An 18,456-nucleotide genomic window follows, 5' to 3' on the forward strand; every position below is an offset into this window, starting at 1 on the left:
ATTAAGAATTGTTTCTTAATTCAGAAATGTATTTTATTTAAAAGGATTGTTTACAAGGATTCCTCACCTAATGCAACATGTCTGGATATGTATTTCCATGTAAATATGTGTGTGTATATATATATAGTAGTCCTCATCTAGAGCATACATTCAGCAACCGCCTGAAGTTACAATGGCACTAAAAAAGGAGATTTATGATTGGTCATTCAAGCTGCAATTGTCACAGCATCTCTGCAGTCATGTGATTGAGATTCAGGAGCTTAACAACCAGCACGCATTTACAACAGTTACACAGCTATTTGTAATTAGCTAGCTTCCATCAAACAAAGTCAATGGGAAAGTTGTGGTAAGGGTTGGATTTGCTCACTTCATAAGCAGGTTGGCTTCATCTTTACTGTCCTCAATGGAAATTCCCTAAGGTCCATATAGGGTGGGGGGGGGAAATGTATTTTATTTTGAATCATCAACCATGAGTCACAAACCACCAAGGTTTGTAGGTAACAACTGTTATTTGATGCCAAAGTTGAAACTTGACACCAAGATACCAGTTCAGATCCTATCCTTGTATGTATGAAATTAAGACTACTTGTCGAGTGTCAGTTACATTATGCTTTTTAAACTGAATAGCCGTTACCTTTATAATACCCATTCTTGAACATAGATTGGAAAATCTATGTTTATGTTTCAAATAAAAAATAAATGTTTTGGAAATTATAACATAAAACAACAACATCGAAGTTTGGAAAATCTATGTTTATGTTTCAACTACTCTAAACTATTTCTTATTGCATCTCCATTCAACTTGGCAAATCAGCCCCAGGCTTGCATGGCTGGAAGGCAGCAAGGATTAGTAGTTGCGTAAGGCTAGAAAAAACAACAGATTTTTCAACAGTTTGAGAGATATCGTTCTCTCTTACAATTTGAAATTTGTCTCAATGAAGGTGTAGAGCAGGGGTGTCAAACTCGCGTAGTCATAGCGACATCATGTGATGTATCACAACTTTTTTCCCCTTCGCTAAACTGGGCCTGGGCGTGGCCAGCACATGACGTATCCACAAATTTGACAGCCCTGCTGTAGAATGCAAACTACATCCTGGGCACTACGTAAACGTTACATCCTTTCTAGTTAATTTCCTAATCCACGAATCCATTTTACAGTAATTTAGTCAATAGACTTGCTATATCCTGAAAATACATTTACTCATTCCAATGTATCAAACTCTCTACTTTCTTTTACTGTATCAAAACTACTATAATAATTTAAATCTCAAATGCAGTATTATGTAATAGATTTTAATGCTGGGTATTTGGGCAGGTGATCCTCACTTAATAATGGTAATTGGAATATCTGTTGCTAAGCAATGTTGTCATAATGTGCCATATCACATGATCACATTAGGGTTATCTAATCCCTGTTGCCATTGTTAAGCAAGAATAGTGAGTCATTAAGCAAGGACCATCTCACAATTTCTGGCAGCATGCAACACCAAAGTCAGCAGTGAAGGTGGCAGAAAGTTGCAAGTCCCAGGTGGTTCACAAGCAACCAGCAGGCAGGTAAGTGGCACACACAAGCAAGAGGTCTACAGTTGGCTGCTGCCAGATGGGGAAGGATAGTTGCACATAAGAATGATTTGAGGCCTAAGGTGGAAATCACATAACTGCTACAATGTCAAAAGTATAAGCCAGTTTCCGAAAACCCAGATTGGTATCATATGACCTTGAGGTGCTGCACTAACTGGAACTTCAAGAATTGGTTATAAGCACCACTCATTCAACATTGTCTCAACTTTGAACAACCGCTGAACCAATGGCTCAGGTTTACTATCTGTAAACAGTGTTTTTAAAAAACCACACAGAGACATGCACACTTGTATTCTGGTCACACTGGAAATACACACACATACAGACAGACAGAAAAAGAGAGAGAATTTGAAAGAAATATGCAAAATTATTATTATGGACTATCACTGGCTCACTCTAATGTTTGTTAGTTTCTAGTTGAACTACAGCCCAAAGTTAAGAATAAAAGGATTTTCTTTTGCATAAAATTAATTTTATTTTATTTTAAGGAAGAAAAACAACTAATTTTAATCTGATACAGAAAACAGGTGGTGCTACTGAAACTTAATTCTGACTCACCAAATATTCATTCATATTTTTCTCACACACACAATAGACAAATTAAGAATAGTACAAACTAGAAGAAAATGGAAGAGATTTTGACTTTCTATGGTCATTGTGCCTCAACTTCCGTTATATTTACAAGATGCATCTGCCATACAAATGGCATATTATGGAGCAAAGGAAAAGGAAATCACACAACCTTATCAAATAGCACAGCCATCTGAAGTTCTTCCTCTCCATTTAAAAGAGTCACAAACACGATGAAGTTTTGAAAACTATGATGTAGTCATCATACAAATTATTCATATTTTCTGAACAAAGTTGATATGGAACATATACACAGATAAATAATATATACAATGTCAATTTAATTCCAGGTTATCTTCTGACTTAAATTAGGAAAAAGGCTTGATAGATTAAAAAATACATTGTACTAACATAACAAATTTGGTCTTCCATTTCTGTGTTATTTGGAAACCTATGTGTCCTTAATAATTCATGTTGCAAAGGGAAAAATGTTTCTGTTCACAAAGGTGTTATTTATTATTCTCTTGATAACTCCCTGTCAAAACATCTATTTTTCAGAATAACCCCATCAACACAATTATATTTGTTTTACAGATTAGCTCTCATACTGTCATGGAATAATGTATCTTGTCTCTGGTGTGCTATCATCTGTGGACTTCATTACTGATCCTGACACTGTTATTAAGAGTTGTATTGAACAGCCTATCTCTTATATAGCATATTCCCATCTACAGTAAAATAGAGATTTTCTAATTTTTTTAACAGCCTTCCTATGATCCAGCTAGGAAACAGTTATTTTCATTGATAATGAAGAGGCTGATTGCTTGCAAAATTATCTCCTGAATCTTTAATCTGCAAATCAGCTACAATACCATCTACTGTACTTTCCAAATCTATTGATAAGCAAAGTTCTCATAGGTCAACTTGGACTTATGCAACCTAAAATATTTTTCCCAGTGTAAAACTAGGACTAGGGGAGACATGATAGCTGTGTTCCAATATCTCAGGGGCTGCCACAAAGAAGAGGGAGTCGGGCTGTTCTCCAAAGCACCTGAGGGTAGAACAAAAAGCAACGGGTGGAAACTGATCAAAGAAAGAAGCAACTTAGAACTTTTTTTTTTTGTTTTGTTTACATTTATACCCCGCCCTTCTCCGAAGACTCAGGGCGGCTTACAGTGTATAAGGCAATAGTCTCATTCTATTTGTATATTTTTACAAAGTCAACTTATTGCCCCCCCAACAATCTGGGTCCTCATTTTACCTACCTTATAAAGGATGGAAGGCTGAGTCAACCTTGGGCCGGGCTTGAACCTGCAGTAATTGCAGGCTTTGTGTTCTTAATAACAGGCTTTACCAGCCTGCGCTATTCACCGGCCCTAAGGAGAAATTTCTAAGGAGAAATTTCCTGACAGTTAGAACAATTAATAAGTGGAACGACTTGTGAATGCTCCAACACTGGAAATTTTTAAGAAAATGTTGGATAACCATCTGACTGAGATGGTGTAGGGTTTCCTGCCTGGGCAGGGGGTTGGACTAGAAGGCCTCCAAGGTCCCTTCCAACTCTGATGTTATGTTATGTTAAAACAATGGAAATAATTATTTATTTTCTTGGAAACAGCCCTTCAATCTGGACTTCATTGTTCACCTACTAGCCCAGTGATGGCTACATTTTCTGGACCGAGAGCCCAAAGCACTCATGCGAACCCCCAAAATGCAATGCACAATTGGACCCTGCGCATGCACCCCACCCCATGCATGCACCCCCAGCATGCATGCACCCCCTGCGCATGCACCCCAGTATGTGCCCCACATGCATGCACAGCCCCATGCGCCCCATCCCCCACGCATGTGCATGCAGCCCCCCCACATGTGCCCCACCCCTGCATATGCTTGGCAGAGACCCTAAGACCAGCTGGCCAGTGGGAGTGTGCATGTGCAGCGGAGCTGAGCTGGGGCGGCAGCTCGTGTGCCCACAGAGAGTAGGTACTAGCATATTTGTCAAGCTTTTTTTAATCATGGACTTGGTGAATGCCTCCCATGTGCATTCGGAATACAGCCAAACATGTCCCTTCCAAGAGTGGATTAGGGAAGGACAGGTTGCCACCTATCCTCTTTTGTCCATTACACCATGAGACACATCTTGGAGAGCTGATCTTGTTCCTGTTATAGTTCCTTGGCCAGTTTGTACAACTCAGATTCCTTGTCCACTATGGTCAGCAGCAAAGTAATAAGAGAGGACATAGCTAATGCCAGGAAACCAGACAACTGTCTCATTTGGTGCAGTAAAAGCCAACGCCTGTCTCTCAGGCCAGGGAGGGAAAAGACAGTGCATTGTGTGCAAGTCACTCTTTCCCCATTGGGCTTAACCTCTCTATTGTCTAGAAAGGATGAGAGTTGAAACCTAAAAGAGGCAAGCAAAGTTGCTCTCCTGCAGAAAACAGTAACTCTGCACCCTCCTGGACACTCCCAATTGTCATGATGGGTTGTCTCTGCTGAACATGCCAAACAGCAGTGGAAGTTCCAGCCTTCTGCTCTAACTTTCTTAACATTTAGTCATATGTGGAAAATCCCAAGAAAGGCAGCAGTTTCATCAAACTGAAGCAGGGATCAACAAGATCCCCTAAGATGCAGCACCTGGCTGGCAACAATATACAATACAGATGATCACACAAACAATCAACATCTTGGCAGCATCTGAGAAACATAAAGCAAACAAGTTATTGCTCGATTGGTTTATGTTTTAAACAAATAAAAAAAAATTGCAAGTTTTTAAATCACCCAGAATTCAAAAAATTTGCTGCAAATTTCTCTCCCTGATGTCCAAAGCTGATTCTCTGGTTAGGAAAAGAACACAAGTATCTTCAAATTTTAATTATCAGTCTTTTTTCCAATAATTTTTTATTAAAAGTACAGTAAAATTTAACTATAATATCTATCAACATACTTATATAACCCCCCTTTTCATTTAGCCCAAATTTGCTTCATCACTCCTTGAACAATTAAACATTGTTAAAATTTTAAAAGCTTTTAAATATTACCAGAAATAATAATTTCTTGTTCAGATATCAAAAATAAAGATGTAAATATTACAAACTAATCTAAATTAAACTAAAACACTTAATACTGTTAAATATTTCCCCCCAAACCCCTATGTTTCAATATCAGTCTTGCCTGAGGAAAAAAATGTTTGGTTCTTTGATCTTGCATTCTGGAAAAGAAGTTCACGTTGCTCTTAGATATTCTGAATTCACTAATAAATGACTGCTAGAGCAGGGGCCTCTAACCTTGGCAACTTTAAGCCTGGTGGACTTCAACTAGGGAATTCTGGGAGTTGAAGTCCACCAGGCTTAAAGTTGCCAAGGTTGGAGACCTCTGTGCTAGAATACAGGTAGTCCTCAACTTACAATTCATTTAGTGACTGAAGTCACAATGTGAAAAAAGTGACTTATGAACATTTTTCACACTTACGACCATTGCAGCATCCCCACGGTCACGTGATCAAAATTCAGATCCTTGGCAACTGACTCATATTTATGACGGTCGCAGTGTCCCAGGGTCATGCAATCAACTTTTGCAACCTTCTGACAAAGTCAATGGGGAAGCTGTATTCACTTAACAACCATGTTACTAATTTAACAAGTGCAGTGATTCACTTAACAACTGTGACAAGAAAGATCATAACGGGGCAAAACTCACTTAAGAAATGTCTCACTTAGCAACAGAAATTTTGGACTCAATTGTGGTCATAAGTCAAAGACTACCCGTATTGGCCTATTCAACTTCCAAGATTCTTATTATTAACCATACCCTTTCCTACTTGTCAATAAGCTTAATTAATGAAATTCATTGTGAATCTTTTTTTTGTGGATCATATTCTGCTGATAGGGACTTGACACAACTGTTTCTGCCTGCAGAGAACAGATCGTTTTTGTTGAACAAGCTGAATGGACTACTGGAGCTGAAGAAGTAGAAGTAGTGATTCGTTTTGAACTGGGAAATCAAAGTTTTTAAATGTCAGACTCCAGGCTACAAGGGTGCACTGTGATGAGATCCTAAAATAAAAATTAGAAATGTAAAATCTCTAATGCCTCTTTTTTATCTACATACTTTGAAGTTTTCAAAAACTTAAAACCTCCCTTAAATTTATCTTCCCACCATCCCACATTAAAGACAGTGATTGGTAGAGGTTTTCCTCCCGTCTCATGACATTTGGTGCAAGGAGAGAAATAAATTGGGACAATTCATCAGCTCTTTTCCTTAACTTCCTTTGTATGAGAGTGCCACATTTTGACAACATACTTCCTGTGGCAAGATAATAATCAACGAGAGCCACATTTCTTTTTAATTTCTTTTTTTTAGTATAGTTTTGCAAAAGATTCCAAGACCAGTGGACAGTATTTCAGAGAAGCTGCGAGGAATAGCTTTTAATATGAATTACAAATAGAGGCAATAAAATAGTCTGGGAAGCGCAAAGAATGATTGAAAGCTTATCTTGCCTGCTCTAGGACATTTTATTCATTTGATTGATATCCACCTTTCAAAGAAATATTCAGGGCAGAAAATGTGAATGATGCAAATGATACTGACAGAAAGCAATATGCTTCTTACTTTTAATTTAATATAAATATTTATGTGGCTCACATAAACTTGTGGGTGGCAGAAGTCATCTTGACCATTAGCTACTTAGGTATCCACTAGCTCAGGGTGTTACATTTGCCTCATCACGGGACATATCGTGACTTTTTTCCTCTTCGCTAAACCGGGCATGGGCGTGGCCAGTGCGTGATGCATCTGGCCTGTGGGCCGCGAGTTTGACACCTCTGCACTAGTTGCATTCACATGACTATTTTGGCCCAGTCTAACACTACTCCTGCATAAATATATACCCAGCACTAGATGGTACGCAATTCAACAGGAAGCATCTATCTTGGCAGGAAGCCCAACAAACACAAGGAAAGGTTTCCTGGTATGGTTTTGTTTGGGAGAAAAAAGTCCCTAAAACCTACCCCAAGTGCAGTGGGAAAAAGTCTGCTCATCTGCATTCCTTTTCTGTCCACATCACAACCCTTGTGACAATAAAATAGAATTGCATGTGTGAAAAGCTAAAGCAATCATTATCAGAGGCACAAAATGTTAAATCAGCCTTTTTTTTTCTTAAGGCCATTCTAGATTATCTTCTCTGTTCGCAGTAGAAAGAACGGGTAACCCTATACAGTTTTTATATGCTTTTATGTGTTCTTATATTGTATTTTTATTTTTGGTGGTGTTTGTTTAACTATGTACTTGAGATGGACAACTATATGTTGAAATAATAAATATAAATATAAACAATAGAATAAATCATCTCATAATATCACATAATATGGCTGACGAGAATTTAATCTAAAACAGGGTTGTTTTGAATTAAAGCTAATTTTCCCTAATTGTAGTACAGATTTCAGTTTGATGTTCCTGTGATATGCTAATCTCCTTAACCCACTCTAGGATTATGCTACATTCACACAACTTCACAGACTTAGAATAGCAAATGAGTAGTCAAGTTATTTACACTTTGAAGTGCTTTTTAGAATATTAAGCAAATGTTTACTGAGGGCCCTATATTTTTTCTTCTAACCACAGGAACTTTTCTTTCGAAACTTGAAGCAAGAATAAAACATTGTTTCTTAATCTGGAAACATTTTTAAAATAATTTTTATTGCTTTTAATTAAGAAAACAAAGAAAAAAACAAATGAACATAACACAAGGATATATACATTATCGAAAAAAAGTAATAAATAATTAAAAATAAGTAAAGAAAAATGAATAAAAATTTTTAAAAATTTAAATATATATTGCCATTCAACATAAACAATTAAAATTCTGTATATAATTATCTGTATATAATTGTCAAATGCAGCTATTGTGCACATACGTGTGTGTGTGTGTGTGTGTGTATATATATGTTGTACACAATAGCTGCATTTGACAATTATATACAGATAATTATATACAGAATTTTAATTGTTTACTGTTGAATGACTATATATATATATATATATATATATATATATACAGTATATATATATATATATATATATATATATATATATATATATATATATATATATATATATATATATATGTTTGTTTTCTGAGGTTTTCGCAGGTGTTTGTATGTAGGTCTTTGGTTATTCGGGTTTTCTCCAACGTAAAATTGGAAGTGTTTTGGTGACGTTTCAACGAAGTCTCATTCGTCATCTTCAGGCTTAGGACACACCATCTTCAGGCCTAGGACACACCATCTTCCACCAGCCGCAGCGCTGCGGGGTATTCACAGAACGCGTTTCCGCAGCCAACCAAGACACTTCCAATTTTACGCGGGAGAAAACCCGAATAACCAAAGACCTACATATATATATATATATATATATATATATATCTACACACACACACACACACACACATTCATATACATATACATATATATACATATATATATATATACACACACATATACATATACATACATATACACATTACACTTGCGTAAGTATCATTTTTAACCTGGTTTTGTATAAATGAGTCCTATATTTTGTTACACATATCCATACAAAGCATTCATCTATAAGCAAAATTAGCAAATGTAATCAGGTCTTCAATCCATTAAATAAATGGGACCATATGTTTATCTTTCCAATGTTGCAATATCTATCCATTTCCTATAATGACACACAGTATTTATGTTGTCCAGTAGTCATATAGTATATATTAGGTATTCAAGACAATATTATCTTATAAAGGTTTAGTGTTTTGAGACTTCCAAGAAGTAATGGCAGACTGAAACAGTTTTGCTTTTAGGGGAACCAACAATCATGGTGGAAAGTGGAGCTGATGAGAGGACTTGGAATAGTCCAGAGGGCTCCTTATAGATCAGAGGTCTCCAATCTTGTCAACTTTAAGACTTAAGGACTTCAATTGCCAGAATTTCTCAGCCAGCATTGCTGGCTGAGAAATTCTGGGAGTTGAAGTCCACAAGTCTTAAAGTTGACAAGGTTGGAGACCCCTGTTATAGATGGTCCTTGGGATGGGATTCATGTTCAACTAAATTATGAACTACTCCTTAAATTTCTGTTGTCTAATAGCACAAGCCAAGGGTTCCACACAAATATAAAAGAACAAGGGTAAAAGTTGACATTGTTGTTCAGTTCCTTTCAATAATAGAAAAGTAGCAGAAAACACCATTAACCTTTATTTCAGATGTGGGTGATTCTATAATAGCTTGATCCACTTTATGAATTTCAAAATAAATCCAACTCTATTTAATATAGCAAACATACATTGTCTATATATTTTGTCAAAAGCCTTTTCAGCATCTAATGATTAATTACAAAATGGTCTTCATTTTTATTCAAGCCTATTCAGGCATAACCTAATATTGTCTACTGCTTATTTTCTATAAACCCGGCTTGATTTTTCTTAATAATGAACAATAACATTTGCTGTAATCTATTTGCTGTGTAGATCTTTGTATCAACATTAATCACTGAATGATTAATGGATGATAATTAGTACACTGGGTGTGATCTTTACCTGCTTTTGATATAACTGTAATATAAACCTGACTAAATGCCATTGATTAAATGCCATTATCAAATATCTCTTCTCTTATCATTGATAAGAGTTTGGGTACTCTAAATGTTTTATGTCACTCTATACATGAATCCATCCATTTTTATCACTAGCAATTTTTAAAGTTTTTTTTTGTTTAATCCCTTCCTCAAATAGGGGAACAAATAAGCTATTTTTGTGTATCATCTAAGTGTGGTGGGTTTATATTATTAAGAAAGGCCTCTATATTCTCATCCAATATATTTTCTGATTTGTTACATAGTTCTGAATGGAATTTTAAAAATTGTCAATATCTATCCCTGGTGTTTTATATATTTTATCTCTTTCACCTCTATAATTGGAATCATTGCCCTACCTATTGAAATAAGTATATTTAGATTTTCAAGATTTATTTAAAAGTTAGCAATTGAACCTTTATCTATCAATATCTTTATAGCTTAGTCTTGTTTGTACTCAGATATGGTACTACTACTACTACTAGGGACACAGTGGCTCAATGGCTGAGCTTGTTGATTGAAAGATCGTCAGGTCAGCGGTTCAAATCCCTAGTGCCGCGTAAAGGGGTGAGCTCCCATTACTTGTCCCAGCTTCTGCCAACCTAGCTGTTCAAAAGCACGTAAAAAATGCAAGTAGAAAAATAGGGACCACCTTTGGTGGGAAGGCAACAGTGTTCAGTGCGCCTTTGGCATTTAGTCATGCCGGCCACATGACCACGCAGACATCTTCAGACAGCACTGGCTCTTCGGCTTTGAAATGGAGATAAGCACTGCCCCCTAGATTCGGGAATGACTAGCACATATGTGCGACGGGAACCTTTACCTTTACCTTTACTACTACTACCATCACCACCAGAACTGTAATATTAGCTCGACAGCTTCATTACACAATGGCAAGCACTGCACTAAAATGTAGACAAATTAGCTATGATTTCATAAGTATAATGAATTGAATAAGCTATAATTGTCTGGATTCATATGATACTATTCCAGGGATTCTCAAACTATGGAACATGATCTTCTGGGGGAAGGTCATATGCCCCTCCAAAGAGGTTGTGACTTTCTAGGTGTCCAAATGGGTCAGAAGGGAAGAAATAGAGATTGCAGGTTCTGCAGAGCTCTGATCCGAAAGAAGGCAAGAGACAATAGCATGTGGCACATGGCCAATATAAAGAAAATGAGGAGGAGAGAAGAATGAAGAGCGCTCTTAGAAGCACTTCCTCAGAGCTGAGAAGATAGCAAGACACTATAGTTTCCACTTTGTGTAATGGCACATTTGCTCAGCATCACTGTCAGCAGCTTTCAGCAGCATGAAGTCCTAGAGGGCAGAAGCAACAGACAGAATCTGTTTAGGGCCCAAACATACTCAGCCTCTATATCACAAGACAGCTCATAAGCCAACAGAAGGTCTCTTTTTTCCCCTGTTGCCTTGGTACTTCAACTTCCTCCAGTTTTACTACTTCTCATACTAGACACACATCTTCCAATTTCTCTTCCTCAGCCACCCATACAAGTTTCAGAGTTCTTCAAGAGCCTCAGAATTTCCAAAGGGGACATAGCCATTTTCCTTATATAGCAAAGGGCGTGCATATCTTTATTTCAGGAAGTCCATTTCCCTTTGGCAGACTCCCTAATTTTTTCCAAAAAATTACAAGAGCTAAATCCCATTCCTTCTCAGGAGGGTCATTGCACCGCCTTGATCATTTGTTATGCCTTGAATCTACTAGAATGATCAGAATATAAGGAAGAAAGCAAGTTACAAATTCCCAGCCTTCAGAGTTGTCTCAGCTTCCTTGGGCTACCTTCCGTTCCCTTCCATCACTCCTTCCTTTGCTACTTCCCCTTCAGAATGCTCTCCCCATCCCCTACCTTCTCCTCCCTGAAACATTTGCTTTTATTAAGGAGACCCAAAGTTGGGAAGAAGGAATTTCATAGGATGAATTGTGCACAGGAAGAAAAATGCCTCAACAATTGCCTCTTGAAAGCATTGGTGCCAAAAGGTTGATGAGGGTGAGGATGCATTGTATGCTGCCCCATTTTCAACAAATTTGGGTGGCTTACAACAATCAAATGAATTAAATAAAATTCCTCCTATCCTAACCCACATAGCCTCCAGGCACTAGGACAGAATCTTGACAGCCTTAAGATTCTGGCCCAGGGTTGAAAGATGTATTTGAGTATCACCAATATACTGATGATACCAAATCCAAAGAACAGTATGACATTACCCTACGGTTTCATGTAGATATTAAAAAGGAGTGGAGAAAGAGACTAGAAATTTACAGCATTTCACAAAGGAGGGACCTAGAGAGTGATCGCTGCTCTCTCAACCAACACCCACTGTAACTGGCCCCACAGAAGAGAACTACTGAAAACAGTACCTCCATTTCCCAACCCATGGAGTGGCTCAAAAGAGTACCATGGTTGATGGTACTGAAGGCCAATGATCAAGGAGATCAAGTATCAAGGCACCATCTCCATCCCAACTGCCCGAGGTCATCAATAAGAGTTGTCTCAGTACAAAATTCCAGCCTGAAACCTGATTGAAACTGAAGCCTAAATAACCCATTTCTTCCAGGGTTCTCCTTAGCTGCAGACTGATCAACTTCGCAATAATCTTCCTCTTTCCCAAAAAGGTAATTCCCCCAGTGGTAATTGAACAAAAGCACTGGGTCCAAGAGCAGCATCTTGAGAAGAGGGTGAACCATTACCACTTACAAGGCAAGAGGTACCATCCCCTTCTTTAGAGAGGCTGATACACCACAGTCTGGACCCATCCGTGAGTCCCCTCCCTGGTCACTTTTGCAAACCAAGACAGGCCCAAATTCAGTAAACAAGTGGCTGGGCTGACCACAAAGAAAAATCTCTCCACTTCCTCAGGAATCACAGACTTAAACCCATCACACCATCAAACTATGCCCAGGTACCTCAGCCTGTCCTGCCTAGTCAGAATCCAAATCAAAATAAATCTGAATGACATTATCCATCAAACAGCCTAACTAATCTCTAGAATGACCCAAATAGGGATTATGTTAACCTAAACAGAATTGCTGGATGGCTATCGGCGGACACAATAAGGACAGAAAAATACTGACGTTTGGCTGCCATTATGGCCATGATGTAATCCCTAATATGGGCTTTTAACATAACATAATAACAGAGTTGGAAGGGACCTTGGAGGTCTTCTAGTCCAACCCTCTGCCCAGGCAGGAAACCCTACACCATTTCAGACAAATGGCTATCCAACATTTTCTTAAAAATTTCCAGTGTTGGAGCATTCACAACTTCTGCAGGCAAGTTGTTCCACTTATTGATTGTTCTAACTGTCAGGAAATTTCTCCTAAGTTCTAAGTTGATTCTCTCTTTGATTAGTTTCTACCCATTAGGTCAAGGAATCTCCTGGGGTAGACTGATCAAATGGGCACTGTGACCCTGTCTTCCTGAAGGAAGGGGTGAAGGGGTGAAAGCAGCCAGAAGGTGATCTGTTTATGACAAAAAACTAATGCTAATATCCTCCACTGTCAGATTACATCTCAACTGTCCCAAGACAAAAACCAGATATAATTGTATGGCCTTCCCTGTGGGTCTGGCTATGAATGATTTAGGACTGGTCCATGGTTGCATAGAACTGCATAAACAGCAGTCTGATGTCCCTGCACATGGCCCATCCTTGGATTGCTACCATATCCTCCTCTGCCCATCAACCATCAAGTTGGCCCTGCTTGCTTCCCTCAGCTCCCCCCTTCCCATCCTACTCTGCTATGCTTTCTTCCAGGTCCAGACCCAAATCTCTAATCTCACCACCACCATCGCAACTCCTCTACAACTAAGACCAATCAGGAACCCAGTCATCTCTAACCACACCTGCCTCAAGGTACTCAGTGGTCTGGGAGATCCAAGTGTCAGCAGGACTGGGGGGGGGACACCAAACACACAAACAGAGAGAATATAAGAAGGCAAAGCAGAGGCCAATCATTACACACTAACTGGCCTCTCCAGGAACAAGGCTTCAGCAGTAGTTTTTTCCTTTCATTGGCTTGCTGCCTGGTATGGGAAGGAGTTCAAATCCCATCATCTCCAGCCAGCTGACTGGAACTGATGGGAATTGGCATTTGAGCCTTCTAGAGTACAGTGCCAAAAAGTTCACACATTTGGAGAAAGTGTAATTCTTCCAAGAGTTATTGATATCCATCTAAATATTGGTAATAGTCATAACTGCAGTTGTACTATTAGCCATTATATATATTCATTTGAGGGGATCCGAGCAGCATAAATTTTGAAAACTTGTGCATGAATCCATAAACTAGTTTAGAAATCACAGTGCTTGGGTTCACATAACATACCAAACATACCAAACCTAAACCGAATTATGGTTTGTATGTGTTTTGTGATGTGGGCAAAATATTTTAAGAAGATATAGAAGAAAATGGGCCTGATTATTTCATCTCGGAGGATGGAAAATGAAAAAAAGCTGACCAACAAAATGAGTAAAGTAATATGGGTGGACTGGTCAAAATGGGATGGAAGAGGCCATGGGATAGAAAAGGGCATTGCATCTGCAATTCAGTAATTCAGTTTTCGTCTAAGTGGCTGAAGAGGGCATGAGCATTCATGTCTCTAGAGCAGCGGTTCTCAACCTGTGGGTCACGACCCTGTTGGGGGTCGAATGACGATTTGCCAGGGGTCGCCTAAGACCATTGGAAATATGGACAGTATACTTGCGAGTCGAAGAATTGCGCTCCAATAGTTGACTCCACAAGCCAGCTGCAGGCTCTTCAAATCGCTAGCCAAATTCGGCTTCAGGAGCGATGAATTAAAAAAGAGAGAAATCTTTGCTCTGATGTCTCCCTCTCAAGCCAGCTGCAATCACTCCAATCGCTAGCCTAATCTGGCTTCAGGCGCGATAAACTTAATAGGGGAGGAATCTCCGCTTTAATGCCTCTGTCCTTAAGGCAATCGCAAGCAGTTCAGATCGCTAGCCAATACGGCTTCAGGCGCGATAAATTCAAAATGAAAATAATTTTACGGCTGGGGTCGCCACATCGTGGGGAATTGTATTAAAGGAGTCGCAGCACTATAAAGGTTGAGAACCACTGCTCTAGAGGGACAGAAGAGTTGCCCTGTTTGGGGCAAGGCTGAACAGTTTGAACGGTAAAATAGTTGCACTAAATCTTATACATATTTGGTATTTTACATTAAAATGTTGAGAAACTATGCTGGTCAAATTTGGCACTTTCTGTGCCAAATTTCATTTGCGTGATTTTGAAGAACCTCTAGGAGCTACAAAATTAGGGCTGGTGACCACATATAATCGATGATACAGAGGCATGAAATGAGAGAAACAATGCGAAGAAATAGATCAGGATGTGTATGTAATATGTAAATCCAGTGAAAACAAGTTGGGCTTTGATGTTCATCCCAGTAGAAACAACCCCACCCCAAGTAACTTTCATGCAAAACCAAATGACAAATCTGAATGTGTATTGATGTACACAGAGTTTACCAGAATAAACTTCAAAGTTATTTTATAGATCATATGCTTCATGCTATTTTCAGCAGACAAGCTAAGCATTTTCTCTCACATTATAATCAGCAGAAAGTTCACATACATCAGAAAACTAAACAGGAAGTTTGCTATTTGAAATATTTCCCTTTCAGACAGGATGAAGAGGGGAGGAAGAAGACGAAAAATGTGAAACCTATTATGGCAGACACTCCACAGAACCAGCCAGTTAACTTGATTACTTCTTAATTATGCAGCTAATAAATCCTGAAGATATTGTAGTTGGAAGATAATGTACTTGATGTTTATATAATCCTGAAATTATCTTTGTTCCATGAAATAGACAACTTTATCCATATGCAAAACCATATTCTATTATATTGATTCTAGAAAAACAAACTTCTGTCCAGGAAGTACATAAAATCAATGTTTTTAAAATTATCTATGGTATTTTTTTTTTAACACTTATTCAGACTTGTTCACAAAGTAAATCAAATAAGTGAACTGACTTTATATATGATTAAATTGCAAATGTAAAACACAGTGTCTAAATTCACACATTAATCCAAAACATTAAAACATAAATTTTGGGTTACTGTGATGTGTGCATCTAAGCCCCCGAGTTGGACCCAGACTTAATCAAAGTACATCTATCGAAATGCTATTTTAAAGTATCATTAAACAATAATCGCATACCTTTAAGTACAAAGGGCCATCTTAAGTGGCATTAACTTAAATGGATTCAGTAAATTAAGTACAATTCCATGCCATGTTTTTTTTTTCTCAATAATCAGTCACCAACCATTACCAAAACAAGATTTGAGTAGGAGGATTTCAAAGGGGAATAAGAGAAGAAAGGGTAAATGCTACAGTACATGTGGCTTTAATATTGCACAGATGCGGTAGATCAACCACCTCCTTTGTACTCTTACTCTTTCTCTTCCAGAACACAGGACAATATAGAGACTTTAAAGTCGAAACGACAAAACTTCGACAGTTAACACCTCTGTAAACCGTAAACTCAGCAAACGTGCTTTTCTTTTTCACCGCTTGAACGCTCCGAAGTTATCTTGCTAGGAAATGGCCTTTAGTAGGAAGCCCAGATTTCAGCTGGTTTGCTCCCAAACGTTACTTTTTTTTTCTTCCTGTTTACACAAGTAAGACTGTCCACGGCCACCCGAAATCCAAGATGTGCTTTTAAGATATGCGCTCCTTTCCAAACGCTGCTGACCTCGACGCCTCAAAGGGATCGCAAGCGGCATCTTTTCATTTCACATTAGCAGATCTTGCAGATTTATTACTAGGCTGACAAGCTTGGCAAAGGGGAGAAGTGGGGGAGGGGAGACAGGGCAAATGCTTTGTGCATAGCAAGCTAGGAAAAGGCTGGGAAGTGTGTGGTGGGGGGTTGGGGGAGAGATGTAACTCACCGACACCAAAAACTCCAAGGTGTTCACATAGTCGCGCTCCGTCTTCAGCAGCTCGTTCAAAACGCACACCCGCAGGCGTAGCTGCTTCTCCGGATCCTTCCCGCTCTCGCCTTTCCCATCGCCTTTGCTTTCCTCTGTCATTATTTCTCTCCTCCCCAAAAGCAGCGCCGCTAGAAAAAAAACTTTTTTCTCCTTAAGGCGGCCGGCAGGAGTCTAGAAAAGTCACCCACCCCCCTTCCCCGGACGAAGTTCAGAAAAGAAAACAAGCCAAGCGCCCGCGCGCTTCCTTTATGGAAAGGGCATCTCAGGGACTAAGACAGGCTCCCCGGCTCTGCAGCAACTTTCCTCTTCCCGCCCACCAGTAAGAGCTCTTTTTCCAGTAAGGAAGAGGGAGCCTGCCTGTAGGAAACGAGCGGCCTCCTCCGTAGAGCAAAGAGGTTTGGAGGATCGCAGTAGGAGCAGCCCTTGGACCTTAATCAAACGCGTTGCATCCATGTGACTTCGAGCCCTTCCGTCGCTCGCGCCAAATCTCAGGAAAAAGGAAAGGAAGCCCAACCTTGGGAATGGTTGCGTGCCAACAATGGCTTGTTTGACACACAAGCCCGTGTGCGCTCGAGTTTGTTCTGTGCGCTAATTGGAGATCTCTCAGCTGAAGAGCTGCAACTTTAAAGTGCCCTAAATATGAGTTTAAATTCTGAATTCTGGCTCTGAATGTATTCTTCTTGGCGTTTTAAGTGACCTGTAGGTCGTACCTCCTACCCACATATTCTTACTTGTCTCAAGTATTATGTAAAAAGCATGCAATGACAAATGGAAAAGGGGGGATCTGTCACAAATACAGTAATTAGTTTGCATAATTACATAAAGTAGTATATTATACATACCAGTGGTGAAATTCAAATTTTTTTACTACCAGTTCTGTGGCCGCAGCTTGGTGGGCATGGTGTGGCTTGGTGGGCGTGGCAGGGGAAGGATGCTACAAAATCTCCATTCCCACCCCACTCCAGGGGAAGAATACTGCAAAATCTCCATCCCCACCTTAGGCTGGGGCCAGCCAGTGGTGGTATTTGTCGGTTCTCCAAACTATTCCCACTCTCACAATTTCCGCTACTGGTTCGCCAGAACCTGCTGGGTTTCACCCGTGATACACACCACCTATAGCACCAAAGTTATTCAACAATTTATACTACTGAATGTATTTACAGCAAAAGCCATACTCCCAACCTTTCCCAAAAAGTCAAGAAAAAGGCATGACGGTAACTGTTGTAATAAAGTCCTATCAAACAATCAACAAAAAAATGAAAGTTAAATCCATCCTGCAAGCTTTCTAACATTCTAGATCTCTATACCTTTGAGTTAATATCTGCACAGACACAAAGCAAATGCACCCAAATATACACAGGTTTCCTCCTTGTTATTTATATGCTCCATTGGTGCAAAGAATTATTTGTTTATATGATGCACCTCTACCTTGTCTTTCAACCACAAAACATTTGCTGGCAGCTTGGAAAGACCAAATGATTTTTCAATGTTATTACAGCCTCCATTTCAGTGGATGTAGTCATGCAATTGCAAAAATTAGATAGCCATATGTTGTGAAACTAAACTCCCCAGGTTTTACTTCAGAGTAGTTCTACAGAATATTGTCATCACTAAATTCTAAGCTAAGCCTGAATAGCTATTAGTACTAAGCTGACTTTAAGTGAGAAAGCAACACCACTAAGAAAAAAAGAAAATACAACCGGTGGTAAAAGGCAGTATTCCTGTATC

The 18,456-nt window shown here is 39.0% G+C and overlaps 1 protein-coding gene across 4 annotated transcripts in view; it reads right to left on the reverse strand.

Moving 5' to 3' along the window:
* The window catches only part of PREX2 (phosphatidylinositol-3,4,5-trisphosphate dependent Rac exchange factor 2), a 130,710-nt gene extending 113,479 nt beyond the window's left edge, over positions 1–17,231 (reverse strand). Inside the window, exon 1 of one of the 4 annotated variants that reach the window (XR_009154364.1) lies at positions 16,687–17,223. Coding sequence is in view for 2 of the 4 variants with exons in the window: in XM_058176739.1 (XP_058032722.1) it covers positions 16,687–16,827 (141 nt within the window). In the remaining 2 variants the exon portion in view is untranslated. Of the gene's footprint in view, positions 1–16,686 lie in introns of all 4 variants that reach the window. The other 3 variants (XM_058176739.1, XM_058176740.1, XM_058176744.1) reach the window with 3 other exon arrangements.
* Between the last annotated feature and the right edge of the window lie 1,225 nt (positions 17,232–18,456).

The sequence above is a fragment of the Ahaetulla prasina genome, chromosome 3 (assembly GCF_028640845.1).
Source record: "Ahaetulla prasina isolate Xishuangbanna chromosome 3, ASM2864084v1, whole genome shotgun sequence".
Taxonomy (NCBI): domain Eukaryota; kingdom Metazoa; phylum Chordata; class Lepidosauria; order Squamata; family Colubridae; genus Ahaetulla; species Ahaetulla prasina.